Source organism: Papaver somniferum, chromosome 7 (genome assembly GCF_003573695.1).
Source record: "Papaver somniferum cultivar HN1 chromosome 7, ASM357369v1, whole genome shotgun sequence".
Taxonomy (NCBI): Eukaryota; Viridiplantae; Streptophyta; class Magnoliopsida; order Ranunculales; family Papaveraceae; genus Papaver; species Papaver somniferum.
The window spans coordinates 16873604-16894270 of NC_039364.1; the positions used below are offsets into that span (position 1 = coordinate 16873604).

At 35.3% G+C, this 20667-nt stretch overlaps 1 protein-coding gene across 2 annotated transcripts; it reads right to left on the reverse strand.

The window, feature by feature from the left end:
- Positions 1 to 8947: 8947 nt before the first annotated feature.
- LOC113296339 (protein IQ-DOMAIN 14-like) lies at positions 8948 to 12598 on the reverse strand. 2 transcript variants are annotated; one of them, XM_026544647.1, is made up of 4 exons: positions 11826 to 12598; positions 10351 to 10892; positions 9981 to 10190; positions 8948 to 9891 (listed from the first exon to the last, which is right to left on the reverse strand). In XM_026544647.1, exons 2-4 carry the CDS (start codon positions 10876 to 10878, stop codon positions 9151 to 9153), a joined length of 1479 nt encoding a protein of 492 aa, XP_026400432.1. In that variant the 5' UTR covers positions 10879 to 10892; positions 11826 to 12598; the 3' UTR covers positions 8948 to 9150. The 2 variants fall into 2 exon arrangements, with proteins under 2 accessions (XP_026400432.1, XP_026400433.1); XM_026544648.1 differs by lacking the exon at positions 11826 to 12598 and having other exon boundaries at positions 10351 to 11787.
- Positions 12599 to 20667: the final 8069 nt, after the last annotated feature.

Below are 20667 nucleotides of genomic sequence, written 5' to 3' on the forward strand. Positions count from 1 at the left end.
CTATAACAGGTTTCATGGTTTCGAAGAAGAAGGAGAGGCATACACTTCCCAATCAGCCCCTGAAGATTCAAAGGTAAGAATCGTAAAGCCAACATCGTCCAAGACAATGATAGGAATTGGTATGAAATTGGGTATCAAATCCAAAGGTACAGGTATGTTTCCAAATGGAACTCTTTCAAGCTTAAAAAAGAAAAAACTTCCTACTAAAAAGGTTTCGGCAAATAAGATGATGCACTTTGGTTCTCTATGTGGCTTAGAATTTCCGCCTCTAAAGACTAATCGTGATGAAATATTTAGCAATCTCGAAAAAAATCACGATGGGTTAATTATAGAAGATGTCGATGAATATGCTAGTTGTTAATAGGCAATGGTCTTTTTAGTCGTGTCAATAGGTTGTGGTCTTTATTGTGGTTTGCAACTCTTCTTTAGCTTTGTTTCTGTTTTGTTGCTATCTTTGTGAGCTTTTCGCTCTTTGTCAATTGTATTTGCTCGCACACGGCTTGTGTGCCTTTTAATTATTCTCTTTGATCGATCAAAAAAAAACTTACCATTTCGGTTAGTATCTCCACACGAACCTGTTCACAAACCAGATAAAGCATTTCGTTCTACACTTTGGTCCTAATGTATCACACAAACAAAAAAAATACACCTTAAGATTGAAGGATTAACCAGTGCAACTTTTGGTTAATACAATTGTTTAACTGCTAAAAAATTTGGCGAATCACAAAATTGCAGATGATTCCGTTGATATTTATAATGGCAGGATTAATAAGTTGTATTAGAATGGTTCCTATGAAGTTGTTATAAAGGATTGACCAGTACAACCATTGTATTAATCGATATACTAAACAATCAAAAAAAAAAAAGCTTGTTGTTTCAGGTGAAATCAGTGTAGAATATCTTTTAAGTTCTACAAGCAATTCCAAGAATGACGACTAACAGGTATTGTATGAAAGAACAAGAGACTAACAACTACTTAAGTACAAAACTGATTTTTTTTTCTTTGTCCATAGCTCCTTGCAAAAAAAATATGTAGTAAAACTTAACCATTTAGGTTTCATTAATTCACTTGAACATCAGTGTCACAAAGATTTAAAAAAAAATAGGAATGGAACAGCTTGTAACTAGTTCCGTAAAAAAAGGCATTAGCAATACGGTAAATGTTAATTGTTTATAGTTTTCTTTTTTAATAGTTTCAAATTCCCAACTGTAGTATATAATTATATTTAGGGTAAAATTTCTAAGACACGTGGCTAGGTTTCAGTGGTGGGACAGGAAGAGACACTCAAAGAGGTCACAGACGATATGGAGGGAAGTTGCGGGTTCAGCTTTGCCAGCTTTCTCTATTGTATAATTTGTGTTGAATCCAATTTTTGCACAAACTCTCTAGTATTTAATGAGTGTTTTGTTTAATTTGTGTTTAATCTTTTTTTTTTATGTTTTAATTTGGTAATATTTTATTTTCTTGATCGGTAAATTTAACTTTTATAGATTAGAAGGTTAAAGAACTTAAAGTACATAATATATGGGCTTGACAAAGACCGATCACAGGACACGAAAGGAAGCAAAGCGTTGCAAGAACACACACAACAAAGCCGCACAAAAACAAAAAAACCAAACTCACTACCCCTAAAAACAACAGAACCACCTAACCACCCAGTGCCAACTACTTGGCAGAGTGTGGCTAGGTAACTACTTGATCTAATTTTGTAGTTATGTTAGATTAACGACAAATGATATCCTTGTGTGGCATAGTATTTCAAAATTTAGATATGTCCACAGATTCCAAACTAAAGTAATTCTTTTCGTTTAATGATAGTAGCTTGACCTAGAAAGAGTCCCGAGCAAAAATCCCGCGTCTAATACACAGTTGGGCCCCATGTTATCCTACCATCCCCATGCTAAGAACCGAACCGTGGATTGCACTATCAGGATACATGCTCGGTAAGTGTATCACTCCTCTTTCTAAGCTATCCACTCTTAGCCAATGAGGTGTTAGTTAGTACGACTTGACCACTGATATTGACTCTCCTCAGACTCTAGACTCTGGAGAGCCAACAATTTCAAACTCACTCTAGTCAGTATCTTTAATCTTTATACGGCTATAGACTTATTTGCCTATGCAGCATCTAGAGTAATTTATGCAGCGAGGACCCATTGCCATAGTAAGTTACACCCCAAGACACTGACCGCTCACAGACATAATGGCATAGTGCAAAAAAAAAAAAAGCATACTCTTATCACCTACCGTTTCGCAACAAAGCAGTGACACCAGTGCTCATATGGAAAACGAGCTATAACAACACAAGTCACTATTGACCCAAAATTGATACTAATTCATATCAATAGGCATAGCAACTAGCAACTTATCCCCCAACCCGGTACCAAGTTTGTGAGGCGAGGGGCAATTGACCCTTCATTTTCATTCCTAGACTCGGCCACTGCCTAGTAGAGAATCCCACTGCACTTGGAAGATAATTTTTGTACAAGGATAAAGACAAGCAGTAGTAGGGTAATGATTAGTCAAAAATAAACCCATGATTACTTACTGTGTGTAACTAACCCAAAATGCATAATTACCCTGTCTTCAACTGTACTTTTTGATGATGTAATCATAATGAAGAGAACCGAACTAAGTTCAAAAAGCAATCATCATTCTTATCTATAAAATCTTTTCTAATCATTACTTGATTTGAAAGTGTAAGCCCCTACACATAATTACTTGTACTGTTCAAGGACATCTTTTGCTTTTTTAGTGGAATTATTTAACAAGGTGAACTAGGGTCCTGAAAAAATAATTGAGGCCCCTAACTACAGGACAAAAAAGATCATGAAATAGTAAATGGGAGTTATACTTTATCCTCAATTTTTTTAAATGGCTAAACTAGCCCAAATCATTAATGGTAATTAAGTTAATTAGATTAAAATAAGATTTAGGGATAAAATTTTGATAAAAGAAAAATTGTGTTTGTCTTATGGAGAGGAAGAAGTTGAGTTTTGGGGGGATTTCAGTAGAGGAATCATATTGCTCAAAATGAAGGAACCAATCCTCAAAATGAAGAACCCGAAGCTCAAAACAATCAGGTAAACTTCCTATACTCTTCAAATTGTATGAATGACGCACCAAGTGGTCGATTCATGTACACTATGCAACTACTAAGAGTGAGGGTTGTTAAGTCTAGAGGGTAATAAACGAACGACTCTAAGGAGTCGTCAATTAGTTGACACAACCTTTGACGACTCAAACCTGCAACTTTTGCAAGTTATGAAAAATCGTCAACCAAGTGTGATATAATTGACGACTCCAGCTAGTTAGGTCATATAGAGTCGTTAACTTAATATGTTTAGAACCCAACGACTGTAAAACTTTTTACTCTCTGAAGATATTACTCTTAGGGTCCTTAATTAGGCATTCCTATATACTGACGACCTTAGCGAGCCATTTCATAGATCAAGGTTCGACAGGTAAAATTTATAAAACCGAACGACCCTTCAACATCGTTAACGACTTCAAAAATTTGACATGACGACCCTTCAACATAGCTAACGACTACAACCATTTGACATGACGACCCTTCCTATTTTTTGAACAGGAAACAAATTTTTTATCATATAGAGTCGTTAGTTTCATAAAGAGGTCGTCAAACATAGAATCGTTAATGCTTTAGAAATATATTGACGACCCTGTCACTATTTGGGACAGAGAGATTGTTCTACATAAGACAGGATCGTTCGTATTTAAAAAGGGTCGTTCTCCATAATTACTCGTACTGTTCAAGTGCATCTTTTGTTTTTTTAGTGGAAATATTTAACTTCTAGGAAAATTGGGGGGTTAAAAAACTAAAAAGAGCTCAACTTGGTTCATTCATGGATCGATAGTTAGTGCCATAGAGTGGAAGAGTTATATATTACCGACAATGCCGATGGCTAGAAATTGTCAATGGTTTTGATCCTATTAGCCTTTTAAGTCCTGTCAGGCAAGAGGCAACTAGCTGGTTTAAAACTACATGTTGTGCTAGTTGTGGTTTAAGCACAAAGTTGGACTGCCCCTTCATAAATCCAAAGCTATGCGGCGCCCATGCTTCATCAGCTGTATAAATGTGTCTGCACTTTAAGTGACTTGACCCATGCTCACTTTTAAGATGAGCCTAGTCTTTCATTCTCGCGCATGGTGTTTTAAAGTGCAACAAATTCAGCCTTGACGGGGGCTGTAAAGTGCTCTTAAAATCAGCCTTGCTTGTTTTAAAGTGAATCCCACATTGAAATGAGCATTTTTATTTTCTCAAAATAAAAGAAAAATATATCTCAAATGTATCCTCATCCATACTATTAATTTTTCCAACCATAAATTTCGATTCTGCAACAATGAAAATATTATCAAGATCCATTTTAGTATTTTCTTTCTTTTTTGTGAGTCTCAGTCTTAATTGGTTCGTAATATTGTGGATGGTATTGTAACACAACGATAAAGTCACGAGGTGATGATCCAAAACAACGTCGTGGGCAAAAAATAATATTTGTTAGAAATCCCGATAAATTCCTCAAGAATAGGTGGCAATAATAGAGCGAGCTGTCATTTGAATATGGAACATCATCATGACGAATAGGAATGATACAACAGCAGATCCTATATGAACTACTAGAAAAATCGTAGCAGAGAAGTCGATACCTAACAAAAGAAATAAACCTAAGGTGTCGCGAGGTAGAATCATGATTGGTTCTAAAGACAAGGTATTCAATCCAACCCGTATCACCATTTGGTCCAATTTTTTTGTTCCCGTAACCAAATGGATTAGCACGATAAGCTTTATCTTTTTCTAATTGTAATTGAGGTAAAGTATGGATTGGATAAAGATCAACATGGATGGGGTGGCCGGAGGTCATCAGGGTATTGTGGGTGTAGGTATTATTTGTAGGGACTCGGAAGCAATGACTTTGATGGCTCTAACGCAATTACTGGGAACTATGATGAATTTAATAACTGAATAACAAGGGAAAGATATTTGCCTAAATTGATTTTAAAAACTAATTCACAAAATCTACTTTTATTGGTTGTCTATCATACTACTCATCCTTGGTATATATCGGAAATGATTGATGAAATAAATAAAAGACTGAACCAAATTCCTGTTGGAAAATTGGGTTAAAACTAGAGGATGAGAACGAACAGAAGAATGGTGCACCCCTGACTTCAAGGCTCTTTCGGTTCTTTTAGAAAATAATTCGACCTTTCCAAATTAATTGGTGAGTACAATAGGAATGTCTTATCTTTATCTCCATCACCATCATCACCATCATCATCATCACCTCCTCCAACATTAGGAATGTCTTCATCACCATCATCATCATCATTGTTTCCTCCTCCAGCAGCCGGAGTTCTTTCATCAACATCATCATCATCATCTCTTCAACCAAATGGAATTGATTGGTCTTCATATGGAGTATCGTTTGAATCACTGGGTTCCGATGGTGGTTGAGAATCATTCGGTACACGGATCTCGAGCATTCCCGGCACAACGTATGCCTCTCGATGTGTTAAAGTCAAGATTTTATCACCAACATGAGGAGGTCTTGAAGGAGGACTATGAGCTTCCATAGCTTTCTTCTTTTCCTCTTCCGACCTGAACAAGAACAATTAAGAAAAAAAATTACAGGTCGGCAGGGTCCACAAATATAACCAATCCGTCTGAATAATGGCCGGAAGGGTCGACTAAAACATATATGCTGGCTAAACTATAGCCGACAGGGTATCATTCAAATAACCTGCCGTCTTATAACAAATATGAACACATGAGATACAAGGATTTTCCACATTACAGGTCGGCAAGATCCATTACCCATACATTACCGGCTGACAAACAACCGGCATGGTTTTATCCAAATACCATTCCGGTTTTAAAAATTCAAGGCATCGGGAGACACAAAAAACTTGAAATACAGCGGGCAAGGTAAACAAATTATAATCAACCCGGCTAAAAAAAAACTGCCGCCGGCAGAGTCTGAGGTTGAATAACTTGCAGGCCCTGCAAGTACCAGTTACAGGTATTCAACAGCCGGCACGATCTTCAACCAAAGAGCCTGCCGGCCAAACCCTAACAATGAAAAGCCGGCAAGGTCGATAACATAATACCTTTCCGGCGATAATAATTGAAAATCAAGGAATCGATTTTTCTGACTCGATTAGCGCATTTCATACGAGTTCCCTTCCGCCGTGGTGGATTCATTGATGAAGATTAATCGGAGTTTTCGAATCGACGATTTCAATGAATTAATCGACGAGTTTTGATTGTGGTGGTAGGGGTGTGCAACGGACGGACGGTTGCGGATTAGGGGTCACCCGCAACCAAACCGTCATAGTTGCGGATTTGGAAAATTGAACCGTAACTGGCCCAATCACCCGCGGATTTGACATCCACGGATTAACGGGTGATGCGGACCGGATGCAGATTAATCGCGGATTTAGAATTTAAAAAAAATAATAAAAAAAAAGTCTGCCTATCTATGAAAATCCCTTTGTATGGGTAATTGATCTCTCTATTTATGTTAACTCACTGTCTCACTCCCATGATAATAAATTAATAACAATGAAGCAAATGCCAACGTTTTGTTGCACAACATTATGAGTACAATATATACTTACTAGGTAGTAATCTTAATTAACACTGCAACTGATAAGTGTAGTGATCTTTAATAATTTGATGTAGCACCTTGTTTTTGAAAACGAATTTAATTTCCTCTATGAATTGACAAACATCAGGATAAATTTTATGGATTAGTGTTTTAGCAGGATTCTTGTCCACATTAGACCACCTTTGACGAATAATTAACTGCAACCTTGTTTTGTGTTTATATTCAGTATCAAGAGGAGGGCACAACTTCTTTTTCCAGTAGTTCTCACAACCCACGGAGTGGATCACATGCAAGCATCGAGAAGCTTCAAAACCTTCAGTTTCTTCAAGAAGATTATGCATATCTTGAAATGTTTTCTGAAGAGGAGGAACCTCTTATTCCTAGTAAATTAAATTAGAGATATCTAATCTAATCTAAAATCTAAAACTCAATTTTTGCAGGTGCGGGTGAATCCGCGGATTTCAAAGTCCAACCACAACCAAACCGCTAAACCTTGCGGATTTGAAAAGTCAACCCTGTCCGATCCATAGACTCTTGCGGATTTATTTTCATCCGTAATTTTACGGACGGTTGCAGGTGAAAACCGCGGTTTCGGTTTTTCTGCACACTCCTAGTGGTGGGGGATGATGGAGCCGGTATGGTTGTGGAGGAGAAGAAGAAGAGAAGATGAAGATGAAAAGATTCAAACCGATTTAGGGTAATAGGTTTTAAAGGGTAAGGGTAGTTTTATAACTTACCCATTAAGATTTCCCCTAAAACCCTTAAAAAGAATCCCTTTAAAATTAGGTATACCCCAATTAATCTGGATATATTCCAATCAAGCCAGGTTTTTAAAGACATTGCTTTCGTTTAAAGGGAAGAAAAAAGGGGAAATGTTTGCAGATATTGATGTTAGTTTTTTTTTTGCTTTGATTTCAAATTATAGCTCATTTTTATGATTTCCGCAAAACAAGACATGCAGAAAGCTACGATCTTTTTCGAAACTAACTACTACTTTGAAAAGTTTAACACTAAATCAATTTTTTGGAGAGACTTGTTTCCTTTGAAACTTCTATTGGGTGATGATTTTTCACATAAGGGAAATTGCGGGTACATCATTTACCAAACTTGTATTGTTCTACTGATTTTCAGGGCCAATTTATTTCAAAAGGTACGATAAATATAATTATTGGTACATAAAAAGGGCTTCATATGATTCCTAAAAAAGATATTTGATTCGTAACACTCAGTCGAAGATGTGGTCATCTTTTTTTTCTTCCCAGAATTTCTGAGATGTTTTGGAATTGGTCTGCCCCATCTGTACATGACCAGTTTTTCCACACTGCCAAAAATCTAGATTAAATATTGTCATGTCGTATTAACAACCCATTAGGAATTTCAAATTACCATCCGTACACCAATTGTGCAAAACTACCTATTTAAATTTTAATCCACAAAACAAATCCAATTCCATAAACCATTCTTAAATTCATTCGAAGACAAAGTTTCACAAATCAATCGCATTTTACAAACCATTTTTAAAAACTCAACAACCAGAGAACCAAAACAGAATCAAAAATGATAGAGTGACCGAAGAAAATGTACCGAGTACCCACACCCCCTCCGGATGCTAAGCACGCTCATCTGTGACCGTTCATTTCACTCGATGTACATTCCACGGTTGCTTTCTTCTGTACGTCTATCATTACTCAAACAGAATTTACTCTTTAGCACTAACAATGGAAAACATATCAAAAACAAGTAATGGGAATCTAAAAACACAGCCCGAAACCCAATAGCCAACAATGGGCAATGACAAATTCAAGATGAGCATATAGACACATAATACACATGCAGCTACCATCTAGGTTGGTCCTACTCTAGGGTTTTATGGGTCTTGCAGGTCCTACATGACATGATCAGGGAATGATAAAAGATTCCATGTATCCTAAGAATTGACTATTTGGATGAGACCCCCATTTTGAAAACAAAATCAGAAATAGACTAAACCTAAAAGTTCCCTAAACATTTGTTCAATTATGAGAAAACAACGAGATCTTGTAGGTGGATTCACAAACAACAGTCTTCCATGACATTCACAGCCTGGATCAGATTCTAAACAGAATTTTGACAGAAAATCTTCGAAAGTAAAAAAATGACTCGTTTATGAACATATTTCATGTCAAAACGCTGGATTGTTTTATTTCATGTCAAAATATTGTATCTCACAATCAATCATAAAAAAGAGGATTTTCAGACATTTATCCTAAAAATCTCAGAACCAGTGATTCATAACATTCAAAGACAAATGATCAACTTAAAAACTCTAAAAAAAAATTGACCAAGAACCCGAAAAAGTGATGAATTACTCATTTACAAATGCATTTCATGTTATATTGTTGGATTACTTTGTAATAGAAATAGTGAATTAGTCAATGAAAAATCAAGGTTAAGTAAAAAGATTAAGAGACAAAAGCCTAATTAGACAGCTTTATTCAAACTCATGAACAAACATTTTTCTTTTTTCTTGATTTCACACCACTACCATCTACTTTGCAAATAATCTCCTCCTCCTCCCTGGTGGCCGTCTCCTTTAGTGCCAATCTCTTCTTCTGATGCTGATGCTTCTGCTAATCCAATATTACCCATTACAGTATTCTTAAAATTCAAAACATCTTGAACTTGAGAACATGACTTTCTCATCTTAACATTACTGCTTAAACTAATCCTTGATTCCACCATGTCATTATTAATCAATGACAGCTTCTTCCTAGGACTTGGCACTGCACTTGGCCTTTGTTTAGGCGCACTTGAAGACCTTACTTTTGCTCTGAACGATTGAGTATTTGCCATGTAACTTGGATAACATGAATAGTTGTAATGCGAGTTTGCACATACACTTTTTGCTGGTGTGACCGGTAAGCCGCTGCCGTTGCTAAACCCTGCTGAATATGCAAATCTTGGTGTGCTTTGTGCTGTTGCTGATGAGTACTTGTTCATGTAATCTTGATGTTCCCTTATAAAACCCCAATCGTTCTCCGGGTAGTTTCGCGAGTTATCCGGAATCGATAAACGCGGTGGGATTTGATGGTATTCTTCTGAAAGATCAGACATTGATGTCACATTTGGTCTTCGAGTTCTTGAAGAGGATTTCAGCCTGTAATTCGTATCGATTTCGACGATTTTCGGGCTCTCCGCTTCCAAGTTGTTCATAGTTGTTTCAATTGATGAAGAAATTCTTCTACTGTGAATCGAAGAAGTATACTCACTCCTTGAATCATCCTGAAACACAAAAATGCAGAAAACATAAATCAACCAAATATTCAAAACTTCACTAAAATAGAAACAAAGAAAGTGTTATTGAATCTTACAAGTGAGTATCTAGAACGAATTGGAGGCTGAAACTTATGATCTTTACGCGAGAAACTCCGTGTTCGTTGCTGCGATCGAACAGTATTTTGTGCTCGGATTAGAGCTTGCATACTGTAAAGTGTTGCTGTAGCTTGTTTTCTAACCAGATACCCTCTAACTACTGCTTGCAGCTTCACTAGTCCTTTTAATGCTCTTAATGCTTTTCTTGCCTGCAATGAATCAGTACCCAGAATTAGAATTAAACCCCATTATAATCTGTACTGAAACATAAATTATTAGTTGCAGCAGCAGGGAAATTTAATTCGCCCCAGATTTAGAAAACCCAATAATCAGAAGAATTTGAATCCAAAAATTGAAATCAATACTTACCAAGAATCCTCTAAAAAGAGATTGAATCTTAATGACAGCCCATTTTTCTCTGCTACCACCATTACTAAACATGGAACTTCCACCTCTGCCATGACTAGTAAGTCTAACAACAGCAACAGCAGCTTGAGCAGCAGCAACAGCAGCATCAGCAGCGGCAGCAGTAGCAGCCGCAACAGCTATTGCGTGTTTATTTTGTTGATTCTGATCATTGTTTTCACTGTAAAATGATCTTAACCAAGCTGCTTCAGCTTCTGGTATATTCACTGGAATGATATTATTCTGAAGAATCTGATTCGGTGATTCTTTACCAGTAGTACTAGTCTTTGCAAAACTCCATCTTTTCTTATCATTGATTCTATCTCTTTGATAATGATGATGATGATTATCCACTGTATTACTGTTCTTTGACATTGGTGATGCTCTGGTTGGTGTTGTTGCTGATGCTGTTGATGATGAATTTTCTTTATTCTTTGATGATGATGATGATGATCCAAATAAACCCTTAAACCATCTTGTTGTTCTCCCCATTTTTTAATCAATCTCTGAGATTCAATTTTGAATTTGAAAAGTGAGAAGAGAAACAGAGGAAGAAACAAGAACAAGAAGAGTAGATGATTTTGATTTTGGATACTCTGAAACTAAAACAAAAACCAAAACAAAAAATGACCAAGTGGAGTTTGTACAGAAAAAACGCTCCAAAACAACCACTTTTTTCTCTGTTTCTGTCTCTGTCTCTCTCTCTCTATATATATATATATATGTATAGATAGATATAGATAGATAGAAAAAAAAACGCTCCCTTATTCCATGTTGCAAACAGAGAACTGAGCAGAAGCAGAGACTCTCTAGAGAAAAAGAAAACAGAGAAAAGATAAGGAGAGGACTAGACTAGAGAATAAATAAAAAGCACCAATCTTTTAAAGGTGGGGGAGAAAAAATAGAAAAGATGGGCGGAAAAAATTAATGATTTTTCAAAAAATTAAGAACGAACCCTGGCTCAGGCGGTCATCCCCGTTCCCAAAATTTCATGCGTTAGATTCCAGGTTGGAATTCCCAATAACGTAATATTAGAGGAATTAACATGGACGGTAAAGTTAACTTGCCCCTTTGTGACACAATCTCAGGGCGGCAAGTCAGTTACAAATTCATATGTATTTTAAAATTTTGTATGTGTTTTAGAAAAAAAAAAAAGATTCAATTTTTATTTTTCACCCCTCTGTATTACAAGACATAAAGATTAAAACAGAGTGATTATAAAGAAATTAAAAAAAGTTTGAATTTTGATTGAAATTAAACAAACATAAATTTACAGACATAAACAAACAAATCAAAACTGTTAAACAAATAATTAATCAAATTAATCCGTTTAGCGATTTTGATTAATGAATCCAATCAGGAACCACAATGAAGCTACAAAAAAATTCACTTTCTGGAGCAACGTGTCCTTAAAAAAAAGAGAAAAAAAGAAAAGATACCTCAGTTCTTGTTGTTGCTCTCCACTGACACTCTCGTGAATCTCTACAGTTTTCTATATTCCTCTGTTTCTCTTTTTACACAAAGTTTCCAATTTTACCCCTCTTCAATCTCCTCTGTTTCTCACTAAAAATCAAAGAAAGGCTGAATCGATGTAATGGGGGTTAATGAAAAATGCAGAGAAAATTGACTATATCTATGAGATGTACTGCGGTGTACTAATATATGACTTCATACTCTGTTTTACACCATTAAAGCTCTGTAAACCACAGCAACGTCCCCCCCACTGCTTATACTTATTCTGCTACCTTTTAATGTTTTTTCTGACTCAAATGATTCAAACAAAGACTCTGTAACTTCTTCTTCTTTCTTCTCTTATATAAATGGGTCATACAAAATCTTTCTTGTTCTTATCTCCATCCCTCCTCCTTCCTCTCATAAGCTGCTTTTACTCCAAAAAGTTGTTTCAAAATAATACATTTTGTGTTTGGTATCTGGAAAGACTTTATAGAAGAAGAAGAAAGAATCATAGATTCATGCAAAAAAATAAATAAAATATGATAGAAATCTCAAACAAAACAACATTAAAAGCTGAATCAATTCGATTTTTTAAAATTCAAAGTTTCACAATATTTTTGGAAATAAATAGCAAACAAAATTAACATGAAATTTAGAATTCTGAAGACGGAAAAAGAGTATCAGATATTCACAGGCGCGAGATCCAGCCACGTCCATGAAAAAAATGTTGTGCATATTGTGTGTTTGTGTGGAAGTGGGCACAGGCCACAAATATTTTTTTAAGCCCTACACACCCAAATCTTTGAATATGTGATCATCAGATATTAGTAATTTTCATCCATTAGATACGAATCAAACAATCATGGCATAGTTTGTTACAACTCATAATCAAATCAAAATCTCGTGTGAGACCCACATACGAAGAAAAAAACACACGGCATTTAAAGAAATAGTGGGACCTGCAAAAGGACTTTAATGGACGTATCAAAGTGGTACGCATCCGTAGATGTTTCACTGTTACAGCGAAACGGAACCAGCGTCACCCTTTTCTAGGGTTTGGTGTCCTTTTTTGTAATTTTATAAAGATTCCGTGGCGTTTTCTGAAAAATTAGGTTGCTTCATCTACGGCTAATGTTACGGGTTGTAAATTTTCTGCCACGCGTTGATTGCTTGTTGCGTAGATGCAAAATTGACGGAGTTATGGGAATCGGACGTACTTTTTGGCGGAGATAATGTCTATCCCGATATTATTGCGTTCTTTTTTTGAAATCGTCGTAACGGAATACGTATCGGGGATTTATTCTTGAACGCCTCTTAAGGTACAGTTGGCATCCACCGAGCCCGTGTGTGGGTCCTAATGATTGTACGGATTACGGAGAAGGAAGAGGAGACTATGACTCCGGTGATCTAATCTCGAAGACTTTGAACAGGTATCAGAAGTCAATAAGTTGTTACGCTTTACGTCATGTACGGGATAGGAGGGCCCGATAATCATCCTGGGCAACTTCATAACAAAAACGTTATTGGTGTGTTTGGCGGTGGAAATTATATTTCCGAGGGATTCATAATGGGATTTAAAATTCTACTAGTCATATAAATCCCTAATACATTAGGTAACTCAACAAAGAATTCCTTGATATGCATTAAAGAATATGTGTAAATTTTCATATACATTCTTTTCTATGATCAATCAATTCACACTTAAAAAATGTGTAGATTGGCGAAATTTAGAGACGGGATAAAAATGTCATTTTAAGATCAGTCTCTATCAATTTAGCTAGGAAGTTAGCTCCAAGAGCAAAGGAGAAATTGGCTAAGGAAGGTGAAAAGAACACAAAATTTCTGCATCAGATTGCATCTTTTAAATACAAATTCAATTGGATTAATGTCTTAAAGATTGGTGATGATTTATGTTATGACTAGCACTTAACCCGTGCCGTTACGGCACGGGTCATGATGTTGGTTCATTTTTAATATATCGTGTAATTTGTGTCCCAAATACTTATCAACTTATTATGATTTAATATGGGTTTGTCATGAAAATAGTTGTGATTTTCTTCTCTTTTTTTCTTGTTTTTTTTCCTTTAATATTTTACCGCCGGAGATTTGCTCAAACGAAAGAAATATAATCTTAACTTGCAGACACTTTTTTATTTAGGTTCATTGCTTGTAATGAGATAATGCTCTACATGAACATGGAAGTTTAAATATTTTTTTTGGAAATATGTCGTCAGCAGCGCTCATCTCAGTGAAATCAACTAATCAATATCGTCCATAAAAGTCTCCCCATGCTCCTATTTGGCTCCAGCTGACTCATCTATCATGGTCATGTTGTCGATCCTCCAAATAGGCAGAGAATAGTATTTTTTTTGCATCAAACGGATGATACAAACTCTCCAATGTGACATGATTTTCCTGTAATTTTTCAACACCCATTAGATGACAGTGTTAAAGTATGTACCCATTACCTTTTCGAAGGGATTGTATATATGCGAACTTCTGCCATTAAATCTTCAACAAAGTATTGCGCCCAGCAGTTCGTGTTAACGAAGGCTTTGGTAACTTCAAAAGTCTTGGAAATTTTGTCACTTCTATATGCTCCTACCTTCACTTGGAATACAATCTGGCGACACATTACCTCATAAAGAACCTTGAACACATATTGTACTCCATGATCCTATTTCAAATTAATAGGTTGTCAATAGATCCTTTACCAAAAGTTGACATCTTCTATGTTCAATATTTATAAAAAAAAAATTATGGTATTGTGGATCGTTGCTTTCAAAGATTGTAGTTTTCAAAATTGGCCTCTTCAAGTCTCGCGGCTTTCTAAGTTTATATATCTTGTTTGTTTTTAACATTTTAGTTAGCCCTATTATGTTTGTTACTAACTTTAAACTTGATGTCATCTTATACTGTGAATTTTATGTGTTTCAGAATCGAAATAGTTATACCTCTTTCATTCGTATAAAGTAATCCGTTGTATATCCCAACAATTCTTCCACAACAATTCCTTTCTTTTGTCGTTTCCGGACCATCAGTAGTCATTATTGTCAAACACAATCTATCTAATTTTTGTTGACGTTATGTATTTGCGATGTTCATTTTTCTTAAATAAATAGATTGTGGAAAAACTAAAAACAAAAAAGAACATAAGTATTACATCGGGTCTAAGTTACTATATCCAAAATACTCCGGACACTGCTTCTGGTGCCTTGTTTCCTCAAATTCCTCGTTGCATTCTAGACAGTACATGCAACACCAATCATTTGCAAAGTGAGATATTTGCGCAAGTGTGGTCAATGTATCCCTTACCTGTAATAATAATAACAACACGTCAATTTTTTTCAAGGCGTCCAGTTGTAAATGGTACGAATCTAATAGATTTGAATTGTACCTCAATCTTAGATATCACCTTCTTCTCACATAACATATCAATTTAGGAAGGACAAATCTTGATCATTCTTTACATAGGCAGAGTTAGTCAAACTATGTTTTGCAATTGTCTTACGTGGAAATTATTATTAATCCATATTTTAGTCGGCTCCTATCGAAGCCGATCTAATTAGTCCTATAGAAAGTTAATCTTAAATGTTTGACTTTATTTCTTGACCAAATTATTGAAGTATTCTCAGTCATGTTCTGCTTTGTGTGATCTACCATATGTATCTACTATACCTTCTAATCCAGTGAATGAAACCTGTACATATTGATCCGTAATTTGATATTGTTGATTTGTAATCAAGAGGTCGCATGATTTGAGAATGTAAAATATATAAAATATTCTATAAACATGGGAGGCGAAATTTAGATTTATGATTTAGAGTTTTTTATGATGATTTTGATGAACAAACATAATTTTCAAACAAATATTTTAGAATGCAAATACATTTTCCCGGTCAATAAGGTTTTATATCGGGAATTGAGTGAAAGTTGTTGTCTTTATAGGTAGTTGTCGCGAAACAACTCGACATTGATGGTCTTTCAGGAAAAAGAATGTAATAGTACTTGAGAAAGCGATAATGTTCTCTTACACGGGGTACACCAATTGCCTTTATATAATATGGATACCGTTTCGGTGATCCAACAGTCATGATCATATTGTCTTATACGTTCCGGTATCATTCTCGAAATATTTGGTTTTTGTCCTTATCAATCGTGCTAAAAAAAACCAATTACATCTTTCACAATACAATGTTGCATGCTTTGTGAAGATTTTCTTTTTACTCGGTCAATAAAATTCACTAAAAAGCAAAAACTATTATTATCCACTACTACTATTACCAACACCCACCACCATAAAAACCATCCACCGGCACTATTTCTTCCAATAGTAATGTTACCCCCCACCATTCACAAACACCCGCCACCGTTTATACTAACCCTACTTCCACTACCATCATTAGAATTAATATAGTTTTTAGTAAAATTATTCATTAATAAAATTACGTATTTATGTTCGATTGTTAAAGGGACATTTATAATAGAAATTTAATTTATCACTATGAACAATCAATGAGACACTAATTAATAAAACATTTAAAAATGGTAAAGTTGAACAAACCCCATCGGTCAATTTATCTTTTCCAACGACAAATCCTGACCACTCTTTACATAGACAAATCGATAATAAATAATTTCATATGTTCTGATATTGATTCGTATCGTTTAGTTATTACATAACATGGCAAATGACTGCACCAATTTTTTTAAAATGGACATGTTTTTTATCGAGTTTATTTTAACATTAGAATGATCAACCACGTTTTATACTTTACAATATAACGTTACATATTTTGTGGCATTACGAAATTAGCATAATATGTTTTTGTTCACCAATTCCCGCCACCACCATAAAACCATACGAATCCATTTTTTTATCCACCACCACCTAGTGGCAGAGCCAATAGTTGACTAACCTGGCTCTAACCCCTTAAATTTTTAATAACTACATAAGTTTTTTAGTTTATTTTATAAATAGTACTTTGTCCGTATATATTTATGGTTTAGTCCACCAAGGTTTACATGTTTTTTTTTTTTAAAAAGTAGGCCTCCTCAATTTCAATTTTTGACTCCACCACTGCCACCATCACTGCCGCCCACCCCATGTAGGTTGTTGGACGCAATTCTAATTTTCAATCACAAATGCCGTGTATGAGGTTTAGATTGAACAAAATGTCGTCAATTGATTAATTTCATTAATTTTTTTTCCGTGTATATATTCTTTTTTGTATTGCAATCAATTTTATTTTAATATTAAAAAATCATGATTTATACAATATAATACCAAAGATAACAGGGGTACCATTTGGGTGATCCAACTACGATCATGAAAATACTATCTTGTATGATATCATCCCTGAAATATATGGTACCTTCATTTATCAAAAGTGTTAAAAACAACCAAACACATCTTCCACACTACGATGTTATCGATGTTGTAACGACAACATAAAATTAATATTATCCATTACTACTCACTAGCACTCACCGTCACTACTTCTTCCACCACAAACCAGGGGCAGAGCCAGGATTTTGAGGAAAGAGGGAGAAAAAATTCTTGGCAAGTTGGATACATGTGAAAAATGGACTTTGTATCCCATTTTACGATAAAAGAACAAAAATAAATATAATTCTGCTTGGCTCCGCCCTTAACCACCACTAATCTTTTGGCCTCCACCTCTTCTACTACTCATTGTCGCCAAAATTGTCTATTGATATTATTTATCAAAATTACTTATTAATAGAAATAAATATTATAATTAATTAAGAAAACATTTATAATTAAAAAATAATTAGTCATTTATTATGAGAAATTAGTGAAACACTAATTAAAGAATACTCTAAAAAAATATATTTTTTATTATTAATTTTTTTAAATTTACATATTAATATTATTATTTTTTATTTCAAATAACTGATAGGAATCCTTGTCACCAACTGGGCGCCAACGCCCTTTTGTATGACAATACCTAACCTATGAAAAAAGAAATTACATTTCTTTACGCTGACATCAAACCTATACAAGTGATTATGAAGCCTCTTCAAAAGATCTTCAAAATCCCCCCCAAATTCCCCAAAAGTCGTGAAAGCCAAAGTGCCAAAGCCAAAACCTTGAGCCGAGCATTTATCAAAATATTTTTTATGTTTACGATAAATAGCATTCTCCAAGGCTAACCCTGACTGAAAATCACGAACTCCTCCACCAGCAAAAGGAGACACCCAGTCACGTCCAAACAAACTTCCCTACCCTTATCCTAGTTGTAAGCCATAATATCTGCAGGTCTAAGAGCCGCACCATCATTAAATGAAAGACCCAAATCAACTTCCTTCTTAGCAGGGACCCCAGCACGATAAAACATATCAACAACAGTATCTCTAATAAGATCATGTCGAAATTTGATCCCCACCTCATGAGCACAATGCAAAGCGTGATCTCCGTAACAATCCATATCTCGGTCACAAAATGTACAAAGACTATCCGCAGTGAACACTTTATAATGGATAGATTATTTATTATGTGCAATTAGTGAAACACTAATTAATAAAGCAATTATGATATTTAAGTTGAACAAACCACCACCGTTGATTTATCTTTTCTATTAACTCCAACCAAGGTGGAACACTGGTTAGAGGCCACTCTTATGACACAATAGGTCATGAGTTCGAACCTCTCCGTTATAATTTTTGAAAATCCATATCTTGACTTGAGTATTCATTTTTCATTCATAATATTGGAATTAATGCTACGTGTGCGAGTTGTAGGGGGTGGTCGGGAGAACCACAACCCTTGATTTATCTTTGTCTGGACAAATCCTGACCACCACTAACAAAGGAAAACTTATCCTAGCTTTGTTTTGTACTAATGAAAAGTATGTAATTGCTAAAGAAGCCAAGGAGTTTTATTTTTCTCTTTTTACTGAATACTATCCTATGAGACCTGATTTCAATGATCTAGTGATACCCTCCATTTCTACTGCTCAATGTATGGAACTGGAAAGGCCGTTTTCCGAAGAAGAATTGAAGAATGTGATAGGGCATTTTGGGACAAACAAATCTCCAGGGCCGGACGGTTTTTCAATGGAATTCTATAAAGATTCTTGGGAAATCATTAAGGATGATATTTTAGCAGTGGTTAAGGAATTTGAAACTACAAGCTCACTGGATTGGAGGCTCAATTGTACCAACCTAACTCTGATCCTGAAATGAAGTGGTGTCATCTCTTTTAATAACTACATGCCTATTAGTCTTGTTGGTAGCGTATACAAGATAATCTCAAAGTGTTTGTCAGAGAGACTGAAATTGGTTCTTCCTTCGATTATTTCTGATTTTCAGGGGCGTTTGTGCATGAGAGGAAAATCAATGACGGAATATTAATTGCAGCTGAGCTTATTGACTCGTGAAAAAAGGAGGGCAGGCCAGGTCTGGTTTGTAAAGTTGATTTTGAGAAAGCTTTCGAGAACATTGATTGGAACTGCGTTGATCTTACTATTGCAAAGTTTGGTTCTGGACACATTTAGAGAAGCTGGATGAAATGGTACATTTCGTAAGCTAGGTTTGCGGTGCTTATATGTGGTGAAGCTACTGAGATGTTCAAAAGTCAGAAGGGTATAAGATAGGGTAACCCAATTTCACCTTTCCTTTTTATTTTGATAGCTGAAGTGTTATCTTTAATGATCAAGAAAGCGGCTGCATCAGGTCTCTTATCTGGTTTTAAATTCGTACAACATGGAACTCTGATAAATAATTTGCAGTCTGTGGATGATCTGATTGTATTCCTTGATGACTCTGAAGAAAAAGTGGCTAATCTCAAGAATATTTTGCTTGCTTTTGAGATTATTTCTGGACTTAAAGTTAATTTTAGTAAGAGTGCAGTAGCAGGTATTGGTGTTGATCATAGTGGTGCTAGTTTTGCAGACATTTTTCGATGTAGTCTGGTCACTCTTCCTATCAACTATCTTGGAATCCCATTGGGAACTAAATCCAAGTGTAAATCAGTTTGGGATATTATTATTCAGAGAGTGCAGCAGAAACTTTCAACTTGGAAAAGGAAGTATCTATCTAAAGGAGGAAGACTTATCATGATAAATAGTGTGCTGCCAAGTTTAGCGGTATATTATTTGGATATGTTTCAGATGCCGGTTTCGGTAATTAAAGAGTTGGAAAGACTATTGAGAAATTTTCTTTGGGGTTCTTCTAGCACTAAAAAGAAAAGAAGTTGGATATCGTGGTCTAAAGCGAATCTTCTAAAGAATAGAAGGGGAATTGGTATTAAGAAGCTAAAATTGGTGAATCATGCTCTTCATTGTAAATGGATTTGGAGATATGGGAACGAAAAGATGGCACTTTGGAGGAAAATAATTCATGAAAAATTTAGAGGTAACTCATTCCTAACTCTTTCTATAAAACAATAGGTTCTAATTTATGGGATGGAATTTTAAAAGATAGAGATCATGTTAAGATGCACACTAATTTCATTATCAAGAATGGGCACAATATTCTTTTCTGGAAAGATCCATGGAGCGGTAACCAAAGCTTTCAAATGCGATTTCCATCACTTTTTAAATTATCTAGGAAAAGAGATGCTACTGTTGCTCAAATGATTAATGAATATGGAGCATGGGATTTGGACTTTAGAAGAAATTTGAAAGAGGAAGAAGTGGGAGAGGTAGCACTATTAATGCAAGTCATTGGTGAGCCACTTTTGTCTGCTGATAATGATCAGTGACAATGGAAGCACAGAGATTTTTCTGTTGCTAATTTTTATTCTACTCTCGATTTAGATGGTTATCTCTCTTCCGCATAAAAAAATTTGGAATGCCAGAG

Excerpts from the sequence above, each read along its gene's own strand:
- LOC113296339 (XM_026544647.1), bottom strand. The coding sequence starts at position 10,878 with ATGGGGAGAACAACAAGATGGTTTAAGGGTTTATTTGGATCATCATCA. Across the intron at positions 10,191-10,350 it reads CTCTTTTTAGAGGATTCTTG|GCAAGAAAAGCATTAAGAGC; the intron begins GTAAGTATTGAT and ends GATTCATTGCAG. Across the intron at positions 9,892-9,980 it reads TTCGTTCTAGATACTCACTT|GATGATTCAAGGAGTGAGTA; the intron begins GTAAGATTCAAT and ends TTTGTGTTTCAG.